Here is a 17,785-nt window from a genome sequence, read left to right on the forward strand (position 1 = left end):
CTTCTGTGTCTGTGTTAATTGGTTTCCCTTTTCTTTGTTGAAGAGGGTCTGTGCAATCCTTCTGCCTAGTCCGCCATCTTGCCCCGCCTCCTGAAAGTCACTCTTATAAATCCTTCATTTTCTTTATGTTGAGGTGTAATTCATACTGCAGACTGTAGTCTTTAATATTCACCAGTAAGTGCTTCAAGTCATCTTCACTTTCAGCAAGCAAAGTTGTGTCATCTGCATATCGCAGGTTGTTAATGAGTCTTCCTCCATCCTGATGCCTCATTCTTCTTCATATAGTCCATTTTCTAGGATTATTTTTGCTCAGCATACAGACTAAGTATGGTAAAAGGATACAACCCTGACACACTCCCTTCCTGATTTTAAACCATGCAGTATCCACTTTTTGTTTGAACTGATCTATGTATAGGTTCCTCCTGAACACAATTAAGTGTTCTGGAATTCCCATTCTTTTCAATGTTATCCATTATTTATTCTGATACACACAGTTGAATGTTTTTGCATAGTCAATAAGTAACATCATTCTAGTATTTTTTGCTTTCAGCAAAGATCCATCTGATAATCAGCAATGATATCCCTCGTTCCACATCCTCATCTGAATTCAGCTTGCATTTCTGGAAGTTCTCTATCAATATACTGCTGCAACTGTTTTTGAATTATTTTCAACAAGATTCTATTTGCATGTGATACTAATGATATTAATTACATTTCTACATTCTGTGGGATCACCTTTCTTTGGAATGGGTGCAAATATGGGTCTCTTCCAGGCAGTTGGCCAGGTAGCTGTCTCCCAAATTTCTTAGCATAGATGATTAAGTGGCTTCAGCATAGTATTAATTTGTTGAAACATTTCCAATAGGTATCCTGTCAATTCCTGGAGTCTTGTTTTTTGCCATTCCTTCAGTGCTTCAAGTGGACAGCAGTATTTTAAACCAGGCAAGACTACTATTATTACTAAAACTCCTATTTATACACATTTTATAGTGCTCTCATATACATTATTTCAACTGATCTCCACAGTAGCAGAGTGAGATGAATATGATTGCCTTCATTATTCCAAATGAGAAAATAGCTGCAATGAGACTAAGGCACTTTCCAAAAATTTCCCAGCTAAGTCAATGCCCAAGGTTAAGCTGGAACTCAGGTTTGTCTGAATTGAAAGCCAGTGCTATTTCTCTTTTAGCAAAATATTTATTAGGAAAAAATTTTTGCAATTTTTCTTTCTGTTGTATTCAACGGACAAATCAAGCATTCACTTTCACTGGGCTAAATAAAATATTAAAATGTTTTCTCATACAAATTGACCTTTACCAAAACCTCTCATTGAAACTATCAAGTAAGTCTCCATATCATGTCCAGAAATTGTGCATGTTACAACTGAGGAATATAATACTTCTAACATATTGCTGTATGTCCACCTTATCCCAGGCAGCCCGGGACCAAAGAATGACTTAAGAAAATAAGAAAGCAGATCTTAGGTCTAAATGCAATATAGGAACCTTTGACAAAGAACAATTTACAGTTAAAGACCAAACTGCAATTCAGTTCCCAGCAATTTGGCTGGGATTCTAGACTAGGGCAATTTTGGCCTCAGACTGCTCTTCCTGTATGCAAGGGACATCTTCAAATCTCATAGCTCAGGCCTTTGTTAATGTACTTACTTACCTCTTTTTTGCATGCAACACAAAAAGTTAGCTTTCTGTTACTACTATTCATTTTTGTTCAATTTCTGGAAGCATTTAAAACTGCTCAGGAGTTCATCAATTTTTTGACATAGGATTATAGCAGGTAGTCATAGACCAAAGAGATTTCCTTTATAAGATTGTTTTAGGCTCAATTTGAATTTTGTAAGTGAAGTCGAGCACCTCTGTTTTTCTCCCTAATGGGAAGTGTAAGCTTTTGCTATTCAAGCCTGAAGACACATTAGAATTTTCTTGTGGTCTCTCATATGGAAACCATAGGGCAGAAATGACTCATAAATGAAACGTGAAAGATAGATTAAAAAACTATACTTACTTAGGAGGAATTCGTGAAACTGTGTTCACATTTGTGACTGGGACTACAACTTGAAGGATGTGTTCAAGGGCTGTTAATCCACCAGCAACTTGAAATGCAATCTGATCTGCCACATTCTAGACAGAAATACAAACAGAAGTTAGCCCAATTTCCCAAGCACAAAATTATAACCAAATGAAATATGTAGTTGTAGCCTGGAACATTCTGCCTGTTCAGTTATTCTGCAAATATTTATTGAATGCTTACTCAGTGCTAGGAACTGTAGGTCAAGAGTAGTAAACATAAAAGACATAATCGTTGTCCTCCATGAAGCTTAAAGACTTGTGGATGAGACCAACACAAATCAAATGATTACAAATAAAATTATTTCAGTGATGACAAGTACCTTGAAAAAACAAACAAAAGGTGCTCTATGAGAATAATAAGGGAACCAATCATATACCAGGGAAAAGTCAAGATAAGCTTCTCTGAAAAAGTTGAGGTTTTAAGACAGGTAAAGGAAAAGGGAGAGGGAGAAGCATTCCAGACATGGGGAAAAAAACATTTTATACAAAACCTTTCCAGAGTGCTTTTAAAACAAGACCATTTTGTAACCTTAATTATCACCTAAAAAGATAAACTGACTTCCACAAAGCACATCCACTACTAGAACTTTTTTCCTCAGCAATACAAGATAATCTGACATTCAAATATTTAGTTAGTTATACCCTCTCTCTCCTGTTTTAAAAATACTATTTCAGCTATTTTAGGAAGAATGTTAAGTGACTATCTTAGAACTCAACCTATGATAATGCCTATATAATTTCTGAATTGTTTTCAATTCCTATGGGAAAGAATTCTGAGTTCCTTTCAGTCCTCTGGCACAGAAGGGCAAGACTGATTCTATGCTACACTGTATTCATTTTTTAAGCATACATAGAATCACTGCCTCATATATGTGAGAAAAAAACAAAACAAAACAAAACACAACCCCTCCATTGCAATAGAGGCATTTCTTCTAAGTGCATTCTATAGTTCACTAAATCTCAAAACTGATTTGAAATACTGTTTTATACTTTTTTTTTTTTACTTCTCTGTGTGTGTGTGTGTGTGTGTGTGTGAGTGAATGACAGAGTGAGAGAGAGAGACAGAGAAACAGAGAGAATATGTAGGCTTTGACACGACAAATATGTTTACCTGATTTTTCTGGTTTCTGAGCAGAATATTCTGCCTGCCTGATATGGACTCCAGTACATGTACAGTTTGGCAGTATAATCAAGTGCATATATTAAACATGCAACTGCTTAATCCTTATGCACAATAAAATATATTTTGAGACTATAATAAGTTCATTGCAAAAGCCAGACACAAACTCATAATGTTAATAATGTCAATAATTTATTGTTACTAATAACAAACATGTTTCTTTGCATTAAAACTAACAATCCAGAAATTGCAAAACCCAGGTGCTCAATAATTTGCTGTTATAATACTGTTACCACTCCTTCTTCTTATGCTAGGATGTAAACATAATTAAAAAGAAGTAACCTTTGTATTAACATGTAGCATACACAGAGAAAACTGCACTAATCATAACTGTACAGTTGCATGAGTTATGTCAAATTGAACACAACTTTGTAACAACTCCAAGATCAAAAAACTAAGTTTTATAACATGACATAATCCCCCTGATACCCAACCAACTCACTGTTCTCTCTCTTCCCCAAATATAAAGGCTATCTTGACTTCTAAAATCATAGTGTCAACAGGGAGCTAAGTTATATCTTCTTAGCCACAAACAAACACCTTGAGGGAGTGAGCCACTGGGCCTGAGGGCTCAAGATCACAGCTGTGGGGGACATCAAGGTCAATTAGCATAACGTGGTTCACAAAGACATTGTTCTATATCCTACTTTAGTGAGTAGCGACTGGGGTCTTAAAAGCTTGTGAGCAGCCATTTAAGTGGTAACTATTAGTCTCTTTTCATCTAAAGAAAAGAAGACTGAAGAAAATCAAAGACACATGGAAACTTCAGCCTCCATGACCCTGAGATCAGAAGAACAAGATGGTCCCCAGCTACCATTGCCAACTACTCTGAAAGGGATCAAAATTGGAATTCCTGGAATGAGTGGGAGAAAAATGTGAAACAAAACTCAAAATCACAAAAAAGACTAGGGTTACTGGTCTGACAGAGACTGGTGGAACCAACAAGACTATTGCCCTTAGTCACTCTTCGAGACTGGACTGAGTTCAATCTCATGGCTCAACTTTCAGTCAAAAACCAGACAGACCTATGACATGAACAATAACAACAGAGAAGTAAGAACTCCTTAGAATAATTAACCACAAGTGATCAAAAGGGCAGCATTTGTCCAGGGACAAAGCTCAGATGGCAGGAATGAGTAAGAAATAAGAAATAAGTGCAAACTGCAGGAAGGAGATGGAAGAGTGCTGTTACACTGTGGGGATGCAATCAATGTTCCAAAACAAAATGTGTATGAACTGTTGAATGGAAAACCCATTTGCTCTGTAAACTTTCATCCAAATCACAATAAAAAGTTAATAAATAAATAAAATCAGACTCATTTTGTCTTTCTAAATTTATAAAAATAACATCATATATTTATTTATATATTGTATTGTATTCAGCTTCTTTTGTTTTGTTCAATTGCTTCTTTCTACACTGGTCTGGTTATGCAGTGCCGCTTTGACAGGAATATACCACAAATAGGACAGCTTGAACAAACAAGACTTTATTCTCTTACAGTTTGGAGGCTTCAAAGTGCCAGGCTCTAGGGGTTGTGTGAAAGCTCCTCAACCTTGGCCTTCAGCTCTGCCTCTTGCTCCTGACCCACTGAAGCTAGAGGCATCTCTTCACTTAGGCAGCTACTGGCAGCTGAGGCTAACAAGCTCAAGGCTGACAAATAAAATGGCACAGTCTCAATGTTACCAAACTGCAAGGCAGGCCATTAATTCAAGTCCATTGTAAGTCCCAAGGTTGGCAGAGCATGGCAGGCTGCTGAACAATGACACAGCTGCATGTAGGGTTCAAGCATGCCATAAGCTGGAGACCATTCCCCAAGGCTTCTGCTTATGTACAGGAAGTGGACCACATTCCCTAAGGCAGCTACTCAGCTGCTCACAATAGATTTCACCATGGAGTTGATTACCAGTCTCATCATGGGGAATACTACATCCAGCTGACCAGCCATTCAACTAGGCCCAGCCAAGTTGACACATAAACTGAACTACCACATACACTTATCCATAGTACTGCCTACAGTAGTATTTTATTCATTTTCCTTGCTGTATAGTATTCCTTTGTCTGACTATATAAAACCAAAAGCCAAATACATTGTTGTTGAGTTGATTCTGACTTATAGAGACCCTATAGGACAGAACAGAACTACCTACAGTTTCCAAAGTTGTATTTATGGAAGCAGCTGGCACGTCTTTCTTCTGAGGAGTGGCTGGTGGTTCTAACTGTCAACCCTTCAGTCAGCAGCTAACCATGTTTCACTGCTGACTGGTGTTCCAGTTGTTTTCACTTTGAAGCTGTGGGCAACATTGCTTTAAACATTCTTTACATGCATTTTGGGCACATGGGATATGCAGTTGTGTTGTGTACATGCTTAGGAGTGGAATTGCAGGGTTACATACTGCATAGGTTCAGCTCTATCAGATATGGTCAGCTTTCTAAAGTGATTATAACAATTTGTGTACACACTGCAATATATGATAATCCCAGCTATTCTACATCCTCACAAAAACGTAATTTTTTCAGTCTCTTTAACTTTAGCCATCCTAATGGGGTGTACTGGTACTTTATTAAGGTTTTCATTTGCCTTTTCCTGATGACAAATGATGTTGAAGATATTTTTGATTATTTGTGCTTTTTTTAAAAATTGAGGTACTCAATTTACAATTATGTGAAAGGCTCAGATTTTAAGTACATGGTCAGTCAAATCTGATGAATGTTCATTAAGGACCAAACATTTCCTTAACTCCAGGAAGAACCTTCATGTTCTCTTCCCAGTCAATCCCTCCTCCCCAAAGCAAGCACAGGCTAGTTTTGTCTATTCTAGAATTTCATATAAATGAATCAATTATATAGTATGTAGGAATATTTTCTGATTTTAATTTAGGAATATTTCTGGATTTAGTTTGGTTCAGTTGGTTTAACTGATTATCCCATCAGCAGTTCTACCTGTGCCGGGCCTAGGGCACAGGAAAAGCCTCTGAAGACTAAGGAAATGGCAGAGGGACTCTGGATCGCACACACACACACACACACACACAAACACATACATGTCCTTTCTTCTTATACTCAAATAATTATAGATAATATATTTTAAATTATTAAAAAGTACATAACCACATTCACAAATAAATGAAAAATCTCTGTGAGGCAAGGATTGTTGTTGTTGTTGTTATGTGCCATGGAGCTGGGCCCGACTCATAGCGACCCCTCCTTGGGTTTCCGAGGCAGTATCATTACGGAAGTAGATTGCCCAACCTTCCTTCCGAGGAGTGGCTGGTGGGTTTGAACTGCCAGCCTTCTGGTTAGCAGTCAAGTACCTTAGGCACTAGAGAACATATAGTAACCAAATTGTATTGCTATAACAGAAATACAAGTGAGTGGCTTTAACAAACAGCAATTTATCATCTTATGGTTTAGGAGGCTCAAAAACAAAACAAAACTCACTGCCATCATGTCGAATCCGACTCATAGTCAACCCCCTTGGGTTTCTGAGGCTCTAAATCTTTATGGAAGTAGATTGTTCCATATTCCTTCTGCAGCTGGTGGGTTTGAACTGCTGACCTCTGGTTAGCAGCCAAATGCCTTATCCACTGCACCACCAGAGTACCTTTTCAGGAGGCTAGAAGCCCAAATTTAGAACGCTGGCTCTAGGGGCTGGGTGAAGGCCCCTCGGCCTTGGGCTTCAGTTCTGCCTCTTGTTCTACGCCCACTGCAGCTAAAGGCTTCTGACTCATGCTGCTACTGGCTACTGAGGCTGATGAACCCAAGACTGGCAGGTAAAATGGCGCAATCCCAAGATTAGCAGGCAACACAGAAGGCCAATGGTTCAAGTAAGAACTGGAGATGAAGACTCGACCAAACACAGGATCCACATGTGCCAAAAGCTAGAGACTCTTCTCAAAGCTTCTCCACATATCTTGAAAACAGGACACATCTTTAAGACAACTACTTAGCTGCTCACAGCAGATTCCATGATGGAACTGGTTATACTACATCCAGTCTCCTCATGGGATATAACTACAGCCAGCTACCATGCCACTCAAAACCATGGCCCAGCCAAATTGACACACAACTTTAACTACCACAGTAACATTCAGGGCAAGAGCCTAATTTTAGCAGATTCTCAAAAGTTCATTAGGCCTACTAGCTTCTCCCCTTTCTCACAGCTTTCATACCAATTCAAGCTCCAAGTTCCGATAATGCTACTTCTTTTCTAACTCTTGCCTCTTGCATCCTTGCCTACCACTACAATTTCAGTTCAGGTTGTTAAGCTTTCTTTCATGAGGTACTGTAGCAGTTTCCTGTTTGTACTCCTGGGTCTACACTTGTCCCAGACCAGACAATTTCTACACCAGTGCTTTCTAAACTTTCTTAGATAAAAGCCTAGGCTTTTATGAAATACTAGAAAAAAACAGGGCAAAAAAGATACTAAATAAAGCCCACATTTTAGCATAAAATACTTATTCATCATGTTCTTGTAAGTGTGAATAGTACTAGACTGTGCGTCCCATTTTAAGCAGTCCAACTCTGGACTGACTGCATATGCAATCAGGATAATATTCTAAAGAGTCAATAAGACCATGTCACTCCCTCCCTTAAAGCATTTCAATGTCTTCTTCCTCACAGTCTACAGAATGAGACCCAAATTCCTTATCATGATACACATCATCTTCTGAATCTGATCCTTCTCTAACATTCTCCTTTGCTGCCATGGCTCTGCCTCTCTCTCAACCAGCTCCCCAATGGCCCATATTCTTTCATGCCTCCATGCTTTTGTATATACTATTCTTTTCCAGAAGGGATGGTCCTCTAGATTTTCATCTGTGTAACCCCCTAAATTCTGAGCTTCCTGAGGTCCTGGCCCATGCCTGCTTTATTACCATATCCTCAACTCTTATCATAGGCAACTGTAGACAGTAAGTGGCTTAATCATTGGTTACTGGATAATAGTTTTGAGAAGGAAGGCAGACCAAGATCCTTTTATCTGATTTTCACTATGGAAACACAGGTAATCAATAATTTTTCTGTATGATCCTAGAATAAGATGCCCCATCTCCATTACTGTGTTGTCTCATAGGATGGTTTTTCACTGGAACTGAAAGCTTCATGATCAAAAAATGAGATTCACTCTTTAAAGACTGAAGGACATGTCCAGCTCGAACCTCCTCAACAACCAGCCAGGGAAGAAGTAAATTCTGTACTTGTATTCCATTTTGGTATAAAGACTTTATATATTAACATCTCTCAACTAACAAACAAAGAATATCATATCTCAAGCCAAGCAGATGCACCAGCTGTCCTGAGAGAGAGAAAGTACAACTACTGCTGTTCCTGTAGATCTTTCCACAATGGGAGGGAACTGGTCAACAACAGAAATGGAGGGAAAAATGGCTGAGTAAAAGCAGACCATTTTAATGTATACATCTAAGCCTTAAAAAAATAAAACAAACCTCAAAGTCTTTAATGCGGTGCCAAGAACATGTGACCTCTTGAAAAACTTATGACATAGGCTCTAATAGACATTAAGCAGGGAAAAAAAAAAAGCTAATTTCAGGAAGATAAAGGCCATTCAAAGCCATTTTTTTTAAAAACTAATGTATTATTGAAAACTGAAGTTTTAATTAATCATTTGCAGCTTTTCAAGGAAATGAAGCAAAAAGCAAAAGCAACTGTGAAATTATCTCACACATCTCCCCTTAGGGTCAAAGAGGGTTCTGGTTATGTATACTCCAGATTAAAGACATAGCAAGCCACCTTTGGGATCACTTCCATAGAGCATGGCTGATGGAAACATTACTCAGTACCTTCCCCAACTTCTTCCTTCACGCCCCACATGAACTCCTATTCATTCTAGCATCTCTGCTCTACCGCTGGGCCCCACTGTCTCTTGTCTGCAGCCCCACTCCTGATGGATAAGTGACTAAATAAAGGAAAGGAAGGACTTTTTTCAGACAACAAAAATGTTCTTGTGAGGTATGAGTCATTAACATAACAGAGGTATGTGAACATAACAAAGAACAATATTCCAATAGATCTTACTCTCTACAAAAATGCAAACCTACAGCTATTCCCCCTCTCTATACATAAAGGCAGTTGAAACAATCCTTTATCTGAGATGACTAATTCACTTCATGGGGACAAATGGAAATAATTCAAGCGGGCTCAATGATGAGCTTTTAAAATGTTAAAATTAGAAAAAAACCAAAAAACATGTTCACATTGACACAACAATCCAGGCAAACTTAAGGATGCAAAAAGTCTCCCATCTCCTCTTTCCCTCTACTCTCACCACACTAACTTCTTATGCAAATTACTTGGCACTTCTTATAACACTACTCCCTTTTCATTCCTCGGTACCTTATCTCCATAATCAAGCTGGATGCTCCTCAAGGACACTGTCTTTTTTTTTTTTTTCCTTTTTATTAGGATTTGGGTGAAGATTTACAGAGTAAATTCACTTTTCATACAGCAGTTCACATATACTTTGTCTCATGTCATTGACCAAAATTTACAATGCAGCAGCTCCCCTCCCACTTCCTCCCCATAGTTACCTCCTCCCAGTGTCCATCCCTTCATACTCTTCTGCGCCCTGAGCTATCTCCCTGTGCATAAGCAGCCCTTCCTTCTCCCATGATTGTTCTCTCCAGGGCATGTGTCTACTTGAGGTAAATGTTTAACTCACATGCCTGTACTTTGTTTGGCTGGAAACCACAGTTGTGGGTTCAATTCCAGACCTGAAGGGCAGCTAGAGGCCATAGTTTCAGTGGTTACACCAGGCTCTATTGGACCAGCAAACCTGGTCCCCACCTAAGGACACTGTCTTATATTTATTTGTTCCTATTCTTCTCAGCATCTAGAAAAAACCTAGTACACTAAAAATACGTAACCACAATTATTCTCTCCATTCCAATTGCTACCTTCCCAGTTTGTAATGTTCAAATGCTATCTATTGATCCTTCAAAACCCAGATGAAATTTTGCTTCTTCCATGGAGCCTTTCCTGATGCCCTCAACTAAAGTCAATGCTCTCTGTGGATTTATCTGCATTTCTCTTGTTGTCTTCATAGTTATTTGTGTTTATGCACTAGACTGTAAAGCCCAAACTCTCCTATCTCGACATCCCCATCCAGGGTCAAGCATAGGACACACACACTTTAGGCACTAAGCAAAGGTTTGCTGAATGATTAACAATTTCTCTCTCTTCCTTTCTAGACTGGTGAATTAGGTACTTTTCTTCCTCCCTTTCAATCTTCTTCCAAATACTCTGCATTCAGACACATGAAATTGGAAAAAACAAAAACTTTCATAATGAGCTTTATCATTCTGATTTACTTGAGTGGAAAATACCTCTAAAGTTGAAATGTGTGGCTTTACTTCTGTACCTGGAATAACTCCTTAATAACTCTGCCTTCCCCAGCTCTCTTCCACTGTGAGACTGACACCTGACTAATAGGATTAGTGGCTCCATTCTAACAACTCAGCTTAGCTAAAGGCCAGCAGAAAATGACAGCCTCAATCTGAATTACATGGCCTGGGAACCCATCCAATTACTAACTAGAGTAACTGTTATTACCTCTCCCAATCAAAGGAGAGGCAGCTGTTAATCTTTGGTGGCTTGCAAAGGCTGGTGGCCTTTGTACTTGACTTCTCCATAGACAGTATGTAATTATGTTCTTTGTGATCAGGGAAGAAGGCCTTCCGAGCCTTTTAGACAGAGGTGGCAGATGGGGAAAACTGTTTCCATGTTCATTAGCAGGATAGGCTAGATTTGTTCTGAGCATCTGTGGCACCTTAAGACTTCTTTAGAGATAACACAAGTTGGTTTTGGCAAATCCATAAATTTAGAACTAGTAGCCCAATTTATAAAGATGAGAAGATCTCAAAGTGAATTTTTAAATGCTTGTTTTACTCATATGGAAAACTTTCCAAACACTTAAGGGACACCATCTCTACTCCTCTGCCATATTCTTCTAGTACTATTGTTAGCTTAAAAGAAGCAAACATAATGAGCTGATATTCCTTGTTCTAATACGTATTTTTTCCCTTATAAGCTTTCTAACTGCGGGCTTCTTCCTATTCCTATAACCTACATAAACGTCTATGCTAAGCTTTTCAGCTGTAGGCACTAACACTTGAAAGGACTCAGGTTCTGAGTCAAGGATATAGTAAGGATGAAATTATAAACTTGTGGGAATGTTATGTCAAAAAGAGTGAAATCATAAACTACACTTTGAAGACTTGGGTAACAAAGTAAGTGGGGATGAGAGAGACTGAAAAAGCTTTCTCAAGATCAGAGAAACAATTCCTTTGTGATGCTAATCAGAATCTGGACTCTTTGGAAGGCTCTCCCTCAGAGAGGGCTGAACTGTGCCATTTCTGACCTGTTTGGACTCAAGGAGGTGGGGGTAGGGTGAGCGTGAGGTAGTAGCACATGCAGGCACTGAAGGATAGACACGGAACACAATACCCGAGTGCTCATGCTCTGTCTGTTTTAAAGCATGTTATGAGATAGGTGACCAAAGATTAGTGTATAGAGTTCACTATTACAATCCATCAGTTCACTATTACAATCCAACAAAAACTCATAATAAATTTATTTTGAAATTCTTCATCTTCAAGCTCTCCAAAGCTGCCAAGTGGCAGGCACTGGGCTAAGCCCAGTAGTCTCAGTCTAGTGATAGACAGACACAAAAACAGATAAATGTAACACAGTGAGATAAATGTTATAATAAGAAACTGGACAAAGAGCTATAAGAGCAGAGAGGAAGGGATGCCCTTGACTAGTTCTTTTTTTTTTTAATTGTGATTTCAGTGAAAATTTACAGAGCAAATACACTTTCCATACAGCAGATCACTTACACTTTGTCTCATGACATTGACCACAATTTAGCACATGCAACATCTCCTCTCCCACTTCCTCCCAACAGGTACCACTTGCTTCTCTGTGACCATCCCTCCACGCACTCCTATTCCCTGAGCTGTCTCCCTGTGCCTGAGCAGCCCTTCTTTCTCTCTTGCTTGTTCTTTCCAAGGAGTATATCTACCTCAGGTAAATGCTCAACTAGTATGCCTGTCTACTGCTTGGATGGAAGCCACAGGTGTGCGTTCAATTCCAGACCTGAAGGGCAGCTAGGGGCCATAGTCTCAGTGGTTCCACCAGGCTCCATCGGGCCAGCAAACCTGTTCCCCACTTTTTTTTTTTTCCAAATGATTTTAAGTTTTGTTCCACATTGTTCCCCCTGTCTATCCAGGATCTCCTACAAAGATCCTCTTCCAAGAGGTTGACATTAGTAGCCGAGAACCGTCTATTTCTTCTGGTCTCATAGTCATAGGCTGCAGATTGGATGGTGCCTTTGACTAGTTCTTAAGGACACAATGGATGCCAATGTGGACAATTTTCTGAGCTATCATGTTATCAAACTAAAAGACAAAGGACCCAAAGGACCCAAAGTCAAGGACCTATATATGAAGTTCTTTGTGCAATTTCTTTACACTCCCACCTTTCCCAACTTCTAGGGCTACCTGCTGGTTTACAGTAGGATCAGAGGAGTCCTATCACAGCAATTCTTTCTTTGTCCTTGCATCTCAAGTGGCCTGGGTGTTTTAAAGTTTGGAGGCTAAAGATACTCAGGACCATAAGACCAAGGAGAGTCTACTTTGGGGAAGGGTGTGATATAGTTGAAGAGTCAGTAACATGCACAAACTCCTCTAGGTCTAGCTATTCCCTGGGGACAAGACAAGGACTCAGAGTCTTTTCTTCTCTGAAATGGCAAAAAAAGGATAGGAATATTCCTACAGCATCCTGTTCTCACTCTATCATAATCCTTGTGGTTCTTTACTAGTTTTCTATCTAATATTAAGTGAGATCATACCAATTATGTACATTTACTTAATCACAAATTAGACTGTGAGGTCTCCGATGACTGGGATGATGTTTACATTGTGCCTAGTAAAAAGCAGGTGTTCAATAAATGTTGAATCAAAGAATAAAAGTATAATATGATTTCTGAGGCCCTCCCACCAGAAATTCCCTTACGTGAGGAGAAAACCTATCAATCTCCAATGAAAGAGAAGAGGTTTAGAAATATCCATATGCCTGGGAAAGTTGAGTATGAGTAAGCTAAAAATTGTGGAATAGGCTACCTGTGCTGACAAGGAAAGGCAGACTCACATTTCAGGTCTGCCTGAAAGGGACAAACCCAGAAAGGAGAGGCGAGAGACATGGCATAAGGGCCAGCTACAGGGCGTTTGCCAACCATCTTTGCTTCTATCTTGCCCTTCTCATTTTGGCATCTTTTTTTTTTTTTAATGAACTCTCAAGAAATCAGTAATTGAGACCCTTCTATACCTTTGAAAGAGGGAGAAGGGAGAGCAACTTTAAGGTATGAAGGAACCCAAACTTTCCATAAAGTACCATCCCAAAGAGCTACTGAGAGTAACCTTTTGAGGGCTTACCATGTGGTAGGCCCTAGGCTATTACCTCATATAAACCCTCACAACAACCCTGTGAGGTAGGAATAATCATCTCCATTTTACAGATAATTTGAATCAGGTTACCTGCTGAAGTTTATAGAACCAGAGCGACAGAACTGGGGACTGAGTCTAGGTTTATCTAACTTCTGAGAGTATGATGGGTCTACACCAAGAATGTAGTAGAAAATCTAGTGTGAAAATCTAAAGAAAAACAACAAAGTAGGAGACCTCAGACTTGAAACCTTACTATACACCCACAGGCAGTCAGCCAGCATGGTAGCAATGGAAGGCAGGTGTTTGTGTGGAGCACCCCAAGGGCAGGCCGGGTAAGCAAGCAGAGAGGGGGAGACCAGGAAATGAGCACTGCAGTTTGGAATAGCTAAGGGAGACAAACTTGTCTGTCAGTTTATCGTACTGTGGTGGCTTGAGTGTTGCTGTGAGGCTGGAGGCTATGCCACCAGTGTTACCCATGATGGACAGGCTTCAGTGGAGCTTCCAGACTAAGACAGCCTTGGAAGAAGGAAGAGGCTATCTACTCAAAGACTTGGCCAGTGAAAACCTTACGAACAGCAGTGAAACACTGTCTGATATATTAATGGAAAACTTTATGAATTTCCCTGAAACATTGTGCGATACAGTGCCAGAAGATGAGCCCATCGGGTCGGAAGGCAATCAAAATACAAATGGAGAAAAGCTGCCTCCTCAGATAACAGCGGACCTTAATGATGTGGATAGAGCAAAGCTTTCAGGACTTCCATGTGCTGATGTGGCATGTCTCAAGTAGAGAAGAAATAGCTGCAAACATCCATTAATAATCAGAACATGAAATGATGAAGTATGAATCTAGGAAAATTGGAAGTTGTCAAAAATGATTTCATTTCATGCATAAAGATCGATATCCTAGGCATCAGTGAGCTAAAATGGACTGGTTGTGGCCATTTTGAATCAGAAAACTGTATGATCTACTATGTAAGGAATGACAAATTGAAGAACGGCGTGGCATTCATTATCACAAAGAATGTATCAAGATCTATCCTGAAGTATAATGCTGCTAGTGATAGGATAATATCCATATGCCTATGAGGAAGATCAGTTAATACTATTATTCAAATTTACTCACCAACCACGAAAGCCAAAGATGAGGAAATTGAAGATTTTTTACCAACTTCTGCAGTCTGAAATTGACTGAATATGCAATCAAGATGTCTTGATTATCACTGGTGACTGGAATGCAAAAGTTGGAAACAAAGAAGAGTCACCGGTAGTTGGAAAATATGGCCTTGGTGATAGAAATAATGCTGGAGATCACATGACAGAATTTTGCAAGACCAATGACTTATTCATTGGAAATACCTTTTTTCAACAACACAAATGGAGGCTATACACATGGACGTCACAAGATGGAGTACACAGGAATCAGACTGACTACATCTGTGGTACGAAGTGATGGAGAAGCTCAATATCTTCAGCCAAAACAAGGCCAGGAGCTGATTGTGGAATAGACCATCAACTGCTCACATGCAACTTCAAGTGGAAGATGAAGAAAATTAGAATAACTCCACAAGAGCCAAAATATGATCTTGACTATATCCTCCTGAATTTAGAGACCATCTAAAGAACAGATTTGATGCACTGAATACCAATGACTAAAAACCAGAAGAATTATGGGATGAGATCAAGAATTTCATCTATGAAGAAAGGAAAAGGTCATTAAAAAACAGGAAAGGGGTTCTGATAAGATGGTGGAATAGGCAAAAGATTGCACAGACCTTCTTCAACAAAGAAAAGGGGAACCAATGAACACAGACACAGAAGATAATTCTGGACCCCTGAGCCTTGAAGGGAAGGATATAGAAGTGGACTAAACTCCAACTAGCAGAAGAATTTGGTAAAAATACCAAAACAGGAGACAGATGGAGCTCCAGTCTGGCAGTGATCCTGATGGCAGACAGCTTGGATATTGCCGAGTGGTGGTAGGACTTAAGAATTAACCTAAAAATCAGCCCTGCTAGCCAGGGACTGCAAGGATCACAGCTCTGGCAGCTGGGGAATAAAAGGGGAGGCAGCGAAGAGGACAGTGGGATGAGCTGTGGACTTTTGTGTGTCTGGAGGGTGCGGCTATTTTGAATGTTTACAAACAGCTTGACCATTTTGGATATTTAAAGTGACAGCATTCTTCCAGTTTCCAGGGGCTTAAAACAGGTTCCACTTGCTAGTAACACCAAGGACATTCAGGACCTAGATGACTGGAAAGGTATAACATTCCCCTTGTTATTCCTACACCCCACACACTATTGGTGAACAGAGGTGCGGCCATCCCCCACTCTCACCCACCTTCTGGGCCTGCAGGAACTCCATCCCTGTCTGTATCCTCGGACGGAGCCTGGGTGCCCTGCCCTGCCCTCCCCCGATTTCTTTTTCTCTTTATTTTTTTCTGTTTTTTTAGTTTGCTTGCTTTTGTCTGTTTTAAAATGGCTATTATTACTTTTGTCCTTTCCACTATTATTCCTTTTTTTACCTTTCCCTGGTTGCAATTTCCTTTTTTTGCTTTCTCATGGTTAACCCTGTTTCTTGTTTTTCTTTTTGCATTTTCCCCATTTTTTTTTTTTCATTATTCTCCTTCTCTACCTTTTTTCTCTTATTGCCCTGTCCCCAGATATTGAGGTTTTCCTTTTTTTTCTTCTTCTTTTTACCTTTTTTCTTTTTTTGGTTACTGTTCCTGTGTGATTACACAGTGTGTTTTTTGTCCATGTGCTATTACTTTTTTGATGGTTATTCAACTGTAAATTTTGTCTAACTGAGTGGAAGACAACAACAGTCCCCATATGACACAACTACACCCACACCTCCTGCATCTTCACTTACTGAATGAGAGTCACCACCTCCTTCTCCACCAATGGGCCAATGATAAAAAACCACCAAGAAGGGCCTGAATCACCTCTAGCTGCTCTTCACAGTTAACAGAGATCTAAATACAACACCGCCATGATGTCTTGGAGACAACAGACCATCACAGTCCACACAAAGAAGCAAGATAAAGTGGTAGAAACAAGGGAGTAGGATACAGACCCAGGACACATCCCTGAGGAAGAAGCAGGATGGGAACTCTCGGATAAAAAATTCGAAAGAATGATAGTTAGGGATATTCAAAGGCTTGAGAGATAGACCAAGGAAAACACAGACAAAACCCTAGGAGAATTTTGGAAGAAAATACAAGAACAAAATGACAAAATAAATGAAAAATCAGAAATTATTCAAAATCTACAGATAGAAATCCAGAAGACAAATACAAAATTGTCAGAAATAGATAACACATTGGAAGGGCAAAGGAGTAGAACTGATACACTGGAAGATAGAATTAATAAGATTGAAGACAAATACCTGAATACTTCTTTGAGAAGGGATCAATCAGAAAAAATATCAAAAAAAAAAAAAAAGAAGGAAGCCTAAGGTTCATGTGGGATACCATCAAAACAAATAACCTACATTTCACTGGAATTCCAGAGAGGAAGAGAAAAATAAAATTATTGAGGAAATTGTCCAAGATTTGTTGGAGGAGAACTTCCCTGATATGATGAAAGATGAGAATATATCCATTCAGGAAATTCAACGAATCCAAATGGAACATTTTCCATGGTAGACCATATGTTAAGCCATAAAGCAAGTCTTAATAAATTCAAAAGCATTGAAATACTGCAAGGCATCTTCTCAGATCATAATGCTATCAAATTAGAAATCAACAATAGGAAGATCAATGGAAAAAGAGTAAACACAGGGAAACTGAACAACACCCTCCTTGAGGAAGACTGGGTAAGAGAAGACATAAAAATTGAAATGCAAAAATTCCTTGAATCAAACGAGAATGAAAACACAACATACCAAAATCTTTGGGACAAAGCAAAAGCAGTGATCAGAGGCCAATTTGTAGCAATACATGAACACATTCAAAAAGAAGAAAGAGACAAAATCAACACTTTAAACCAACATCTCCAACAATTAGAAAAAGAACAACAAGAAAAGCCTGCAGTCACCAGAAGAAAGGAAATAATCA

General features: G+C 39.3%; 1 protein-coding gene across 1 annotated transcript in view; it reads right to left on the reverse strand.

The window, feature by feature from the left end:
* SCAPER (S-phase cyclin A associated protein in the ER) overlaps positions 1-17,785 on the reverse strand; it is a 607,935-nt gene that overhangs the window by 237,924 nt on the left and 352,226 nt on the right. Inside the window, exon 20 of the mRNA XM_042782062.1 lies at positions 2,023-2,138. Within this exon, the coding sequence (XP_042637996.1) occupies positions 2,023-2,138 (116 nt within the window). The remainder of the gene's footprint in view (positions 1-2,022; positions 2,139-17,785) is intronic.

This window comes from Orycteropus afer, unplaced genomic scaffold (genome assembly GCF_000298275.1).
Source record: "Orycteropus afer afer isolate SDZICR_OR568_19922 unplaced genomic scaffold, OryAfe1.0 scaffold00233, whole genome shotgun sequence".
In the NCBI taxonomy this organism is placed as follows: Eukaryota; Metazoa; Chordata; class Mammalia; order Tubulidentata; family Orycteropodidae; genus Orycteropus; species Orycteropus afer.